General features: G+C 36.8%; 1 protein-coding gene across 1 annotated transcript in view; it reads left to right on the top strand.

The window, feature by feature from the left end:
• The first annotated feature begins 945 nt into the window (after window positions 1–945).
• The window catches only part of LOC144629838 (uncharacterized), a 57,725-nt gene continuing 52,416 nt past the window's right edge, over window positions 946–6,254 (top strand). The window contains exons 1-4 of the mRNA XM_078488055.1: window positions 946–1,243; window positions 2,973–3,039; window positions 3,167–3,793; window positions 5,825–6,062. Of these exons, the coding sequence (XP_078344181.1) occupies window positions 1,232–1,243; window positions 2,973–3,039; window positions 3,167–3,793; window positions 5,825–6,062 (944 nt within the window). The 5' untranslated portion in view covers window positions 946–1,231. The remainder of the gene's footprint in view (window positions 1,244–2,972; window positions 3,040–3,166; window positions 3,794–5,824; window positions 6,063–6,254) is intronic.

Genomic DNA, 6,254 nt, shown 5'->3' with positions numbered 1-6,254 from the left:
TTCTTCTTTGAATCAAATATCACGATTTTTGGCTTTACGGGGAGAAGTAAATGTTGTCATTCCAAACATAAGTAATGTGCTCATTGCGCTAGATACCCAAATGACCCTAAAGATGGCAGATGAGGTTTGGAATGGATCAAAACCCGGGATTGCCATATCCGCATGAAAGAGATTTGGAACCAAGAGTGTTGCCATAGCAACACCAAAATATGCAACATGTAGTGTATTTCTTAGGGTACAATACTGGTGCCAAGTTTCAATTACTTTGCTTTAGTATTTACAGAGATACTACTGATTTTGTGTTTTTACACCAATTACTGTCAAACTTATGACGTCATCAGTTATCTAATTTGCATAATACAAAATCGTCAATATCTCTGGAACGAGAAAAGATATCAGGAAAAGGAAAACACCATCTTTCTTCATTTTGAAAGGCCTTTCATATGAGTTCAACTTGGTTTTCATTTCATAGGCACTTTAATTACAAATTGTACACGTATGATCTTTCTGTTCATGATGACCTCCATGCTGACGAATCCTGTTGTAGGTTTGAATTCGTTTTCATGCTAATAAAGCAATTACTATAATTGCAAAAAAAGACTGCGATCACTTCATTTATTGCATGTTTCGACTGCTGTTGATATAGATCCCTTTCATGTATTCTGTATGTGAGATTTCTTTCTACTACTGAGTTTAAATTTTGACCTTCACAATCGGAGCCAAGCAAATCTGTTACCTTTTGTCATCTTTTATGTTTACAATGTTATCTTGGTAGGGAAGTGATAACACTGTATTTCTATTAACAATGTTTGCTTGCAAAGCTTCGAAGGTGACTTTAAATCCCCATTTGTATTCTCTATTGAGCAACCTTAAATCATGTAATCATGTAAATTTCGCTTCAAAATAACAAATTTGTGTTCTCATAAGTCTAATAAAACTTTTTTCTGCTCTAAAAAGATTAAGCCAAGAACGAGCTATATTTGTGTGAAATCACCATTTAATCATAATTATTTCAAACAAAAATTCAGAACATAAAGAATGACAGCATGATAAACACGCAGGTTCTTGATGCCTATTGAAACAACGTAAGAAAATGTGAGAATACGCCAGATGGTACACAATAGCACAATTTGGGCCAAATTCAAACAACCTTAGCTTTCTTCTTAAACTTTAATAAGAATGATGGGAAAGAAACAACTTTTTAAGCTGATTTTTCATTAAAAGAAAAGATATGCCGTCCAAGGTAAGTTGAATTTTTTTCTTATATCCTATAACCTTTAGTATAAATTTGACAAAATAAGTGATTTGCAGTTAAGTCAGAAACACTTCTTTTGTAGTCAGAAATATTTGTACAGTATTCTTTCGGTTAAAATTGTAATGTGAAAACATTTCCTTCTATCTTTTCCCGGTCTATCTTCAAGGAAAAATATAGACAACAGATCTGAAATCAAATTTTATTCATAACTGCAACTTTTTAAAAAAAAAATAACGACTGAGAAATTTATAGCAGTGCAGTGAAACATACATGTTCAAGCGAGACAACGAAGGTGGCACGAAATGACTTAAAAGTTGCTTTTATTTAAATTTTGTCACTTAAATTATCTCTGAAGATTTAACTACCGCTAAACGCTTATCGTAAGGGAAAAATGATTTAGGCGTAACTTTATTATATAAAAGTGTTAATCCTTGGATTTTCTCGTTACAAAACATTTAAATATTTTGAATACGAAAAGAAGTGTTAAATTTTGCGTTTTTCGATTTGTTTATAACAACTAGCATATTTAATTTGTGAAAGTGTCGCACTACTCTTAATGTTGTTTGACATTCTTGGTCTTAAGATGTTGTTTGACATTCTTGGTCTTAAATACACGCTTTAGTTTATACCTTTTAAATCTTCCAGAAACTAAATAGGACAAAATAGGAAATGAGAAACTTAACATTCGTGACAATTGCACCGAATCGTTTCTCTCTTCTATTTCTGATTTTATCTTCTGTCAACCTCTGTTTTTTCCCTCCGAAATGTTTCTTTTCGTAATAAAAATCCCTGACGTTTCGATCTTTCAAAAGTTTAACAAAAAAGTTGCTTACTCGAAATGTCTCTAGCATAAAAATATCTTAGAATAAAAATAAGCGATAAAAGTAAACAACAACGTTTCGCTGTCTTCATGACAGCATTTTCAAGTTCAATGTTAATGTCAAGTGCGATGGCTATTTATGAATATGATTTTATAATAGAGCGTGAGGAATGTAGTAAAGTATTTTGTATGTAATTAGAGGTACAGAAAAATTAGGAACGCATTGTTCTAAGTGAAAAGTTTTGCACGGATAGAGTCAGATTGAGTGTTAAGATCCGGTTTAAGTTCTCTAATAAAAAAAACATCTCATAAATGAGGCAGTCCAGTTTACTTTGACATTTCTTCAATCTGACTCTATCTGTGCAAAACTAATTGCTTGTAATGTAGCGGTATTGTATTGTATTGTAATGTAACGTATAGGAGACGTCTAAGTATTGTTAATTTAGTAACTTTCTTGGAATTCTAGTTTATTCGAGTCAATGCTCGAAGCAAAGGGAAAGCTTAGCACAACTTAATAAAGTTTAAAACACTTATTAAAAATTAATTTCGTTGTTGACTTTTTCAAACTTTCTTTATAAATTATTAACGAACATTTTGAACGTATTGACCCATTTCCCTGCCAAACAGAGGAGTTCACTGTTTTTGTTTTTAAATTATTGAGTAATGTCAATTGCAGTTTGAGAAGGTGGCGGTAGGGTGGGGGAGGGTTGGACCCTTGCCGTTTGAGAATTTTTTTGTAACGGTAAATGGTGAGAGTTTTCCCTTTTTGCAGCTTAAAATTGAGGTTATTTCACGCCAAACATTTTAATTTGTTGGGGTCTAGGCCTGAATGGTGTTGATTCTTCGCTCGTAAATCAAATATAATTAAATATTATATCGTATTATTCCAATCTTCAGGTGTTTTGGTATCTACGCATTTTCCAGCTCTTCTTCTACTCCTCAATTGCCAACAGCGAGGAGACAGGTAAATTTGAATTAACTGTTTATTTCATTATGATGTTGTTGGTAAAAAAATAGAGAAAACGGAATTTTTGCAAAAAAAATAACACAGAACTCCTAACTTATATGAATTGAACCTTTCTATCTCTCAGCTCGTGAATGTGTGGACCTCCTTAAGCAAGGTTTCAAACAAGATGGCGTTTATCTCATCGACCCTGATAACCAAGGTCCCTTTCATGTCTTTTGTGACCAAACTACAAATGGAGGGGGGTGGGTAGTTTTTCAAAAACGCTTCGACGGCTCCGTGGACTTCTACAGAAACTGGTCTGACTACAAAAATGGGTTTGGAAGACTCGATGGAGAGTTCTGGCTGGGAAATGACAAAATCCATCGACTAACCAATAAGCATCAAGAACTTCTGGTTGAGCTAGAAGACTTTGAAAACGTTACTGCTCATGCTCAGTATGACTATTTCAGTGTTGATTCCGAGGAGGATTGGTACAAGCTTCACTTGGGCTCTTACAGTGGTACCGCTGGAAATTCGCTTTATCATGCTCACAACAAGAAGTTCTCCACGAAGGATAAAGACAATGATGAATATGCTGCCAGTTGTTCCCGCGGCTATCTTGGTGGCTGGTGGTATGGGAAATGTGGACACGCAAACCTTAACGGCAAATACACACAGAATGTGATCCCCTTTCATACTAATGTACACTGGTGGGCTTTTAAGAATAAATTTCCTCTGAAATCCACATCGATGAAAATAAGAGGCTTCACAGGTAAGTTTTATTTGAAAAGTTCATATATTTTACAGGAGGCGGCGTGGCCTAGTGGCTAGGGCGCTGGACCTGTAATCCGGAGGTCTCGGTTCCAAATACACTTAAAGGAGAAGTTCACTCCAGAATGAGCAATAAAAAGTTTACACAAAGATATGTTATTCACCAAACTTTCAGCCTCCAACGTGCGCTATAACCCTATGAAATGTTTCCCAAAACTCGACAACTGAACGCCGCCATCTTGAAGCTGGTAATGTATGCGTGACGTCAAAGAGTTCAGCCTGATGTTTGGCGGGAAAATTTTAATAGTAAAATCTCCTTGTTTTTTGTATTTCTTGGAGCTCTCTTTGAACAAAATGGAGCTGCACAAACAGGCATTTTGACAAACAAAAGCCACTACAAAGAAACAAGGAGTTTCGAGTATATAAATTTCCCCGCCAAACTTCAGGCTGAGCTCTTTGACGTCACGCATACATTACCAGCTCCAAGATGGCGGCGCTCAGTTGTCGAGTTTTGAGAAAGATTTCGTAGGGTTATAGCGCACGTTGGAGGCTGAAATTTTGGTGAATAACACATCTTTGTATAAACCTTTTATTGGCGTAAAGAAAATAAATGACCATTCTGGAGTGAACTTCTCCTTTAAATATAGTGATTTATTTTATTTTATTTTATTTTATTCATACAATGCTTAAATCCTTTGTTATTAATAAGAGATGGGCACATCACTCCGATCGAAGTGAGAGTCGACGCGTAGCAACGAAGAGTTTACTTGTAGTTGGCCCTAACGGTCCAAGATCGGGGTGCAACAGTGAAAGGGTTAATATAGAACTAAAAAGTTTTCTATAAAAATAAACAATGTTCTAGACGAAGAGGGGCCGAATGGTTATTTACCACCTCAAAACTGTAGTAAGCCACCTTAAAACACTTGGATGAATCAACGTTCGGTGGATCTGTTCACGATATTTAGAATGGCCCTTTTAAATACCTAAGTAACAGTTTATCCTTCCTTTCGTATACTTCAACACATGAAATACCTGCCCTTTTATATACAGCCGACTCCCGATAACTCGAACCTTCAAGGGAAATTGAAAATGGTTCGAGTTATCGAGAGTTGAGAACAAATGGCCGGAAATATGTCGTGTTCACTGTATTTGATTCATACAATGTACATTTTAACCAAATTTAATTGTAGAGAAGTCGAGTGAAAATGGAACAATACATTACTCCCGAGATTACTGTATAAATCAGAACGTAACGTAACGTGAAACAAAACAAAGCAAAGCAGCAGGGGAAGTACAGGTACGTACTGGGAACTTTGCAGGTTTCAACTGAAGAGAACAATGTTGGGCTACTGCTACCGAGTTCCGTGTGATTTACTTTTTCGAGAAATATGTTTTGTGTAATGCAAAAAAAGACAAAGAATTAATACACGGCTGCTTCAAAATAAATTCAATGTTTTGGACTACAGTTCACTGTTTGTTTTGACTTGTCACGTATTGACAAACATGGTTCGATTTATTTATGGCAAAATTACATACAGTTGAATCCCGATAACTCGAACCTTCAAGGGAAATCGAAAAAGGTTCGAGATATCGGGAGTTCGTGTTATCGAGGGTATTAGTAAGAAACAACCTGAAGGGGAATCGGATAAGGTTCGAGTTAGCGGGAGGTTCGAGTTATTGAGGGTTCGAGTTATCGAGATTCAACTGTAGAAACTGACCTGAAGGGAAACAAAAATTGATCGAGTTGGCGGGAGGTTCGAGTTATCGAGAGTTCGAGTTACCGAGGGTAAAATTACAGTAAATCTATGACGGAAATCCAGGGGAAATCGATTTTGGCTCGAATTAGCGCGAGGTTCGAGTTAGCGAGGGTTCGAGTTATCGGGAGTCGACTATTCCTCTAGCATCAAAAGGTACCCCCTCTCCCCTCCCATATAGTCCACGGCAGGGATATCCATCTCCCCCTCCCCCACCGGGTAAGTGCCCCAAACCCTAAACCACGTTATTAACCTCACTCTGGTTTCATTTTTTCCAGGTGCTGAATGGGACTACTCCATTGCTTTGAGTAAGAATGACAACTTGGCACATGCCCGGGTTTTGAAATTGACCAAGATCACGAAACTGACAGCTTGCTGGTGGATGAAACTGCTGACCACTAAAGTCACGCAACGCTTCACAGTGTTATCGATTGACGAACCGTCACGCAACAACAGTTTTGCGTTCTCCATTCAAGGACATTCAGCGTTCAGACTCACTGTGAATGCCACTGACTAGTAAGTAAAAGTAACAATTATCTCGACTTTTTTTCACGAAATAATAAAGACTAGGAAATGGTTTATCGGGTTTATTTGTTTGGCCTTGTAACAAGAATGTTACGCAACCACCGCGCCGCCAAAGCAGGAACTGCTACACTTTTTTTTTTCTTTGAAAAAATAGTAGGAACCTGAATCGACCGTAAAAATAAA

This window comes from Oculina patagonica, chromosome 11, assembly GCF_052425735.1.
Source record: "Oculina patagonica isolate OP01 chromosome 11, crgOcupat, whole genome shotgun sequence".
Lineage (NCBI taxonomy): Eukaryota > Metazoa > Cnidaria > Anthozoa > Scleractinia > Oculinidae > Oculina > Oculina patagonica.
The sequence above is the reverse complement of the archived record's forward strand: the minus strand, read 5'-3'. Positions and strand labels throughout refer to the sequence as shown.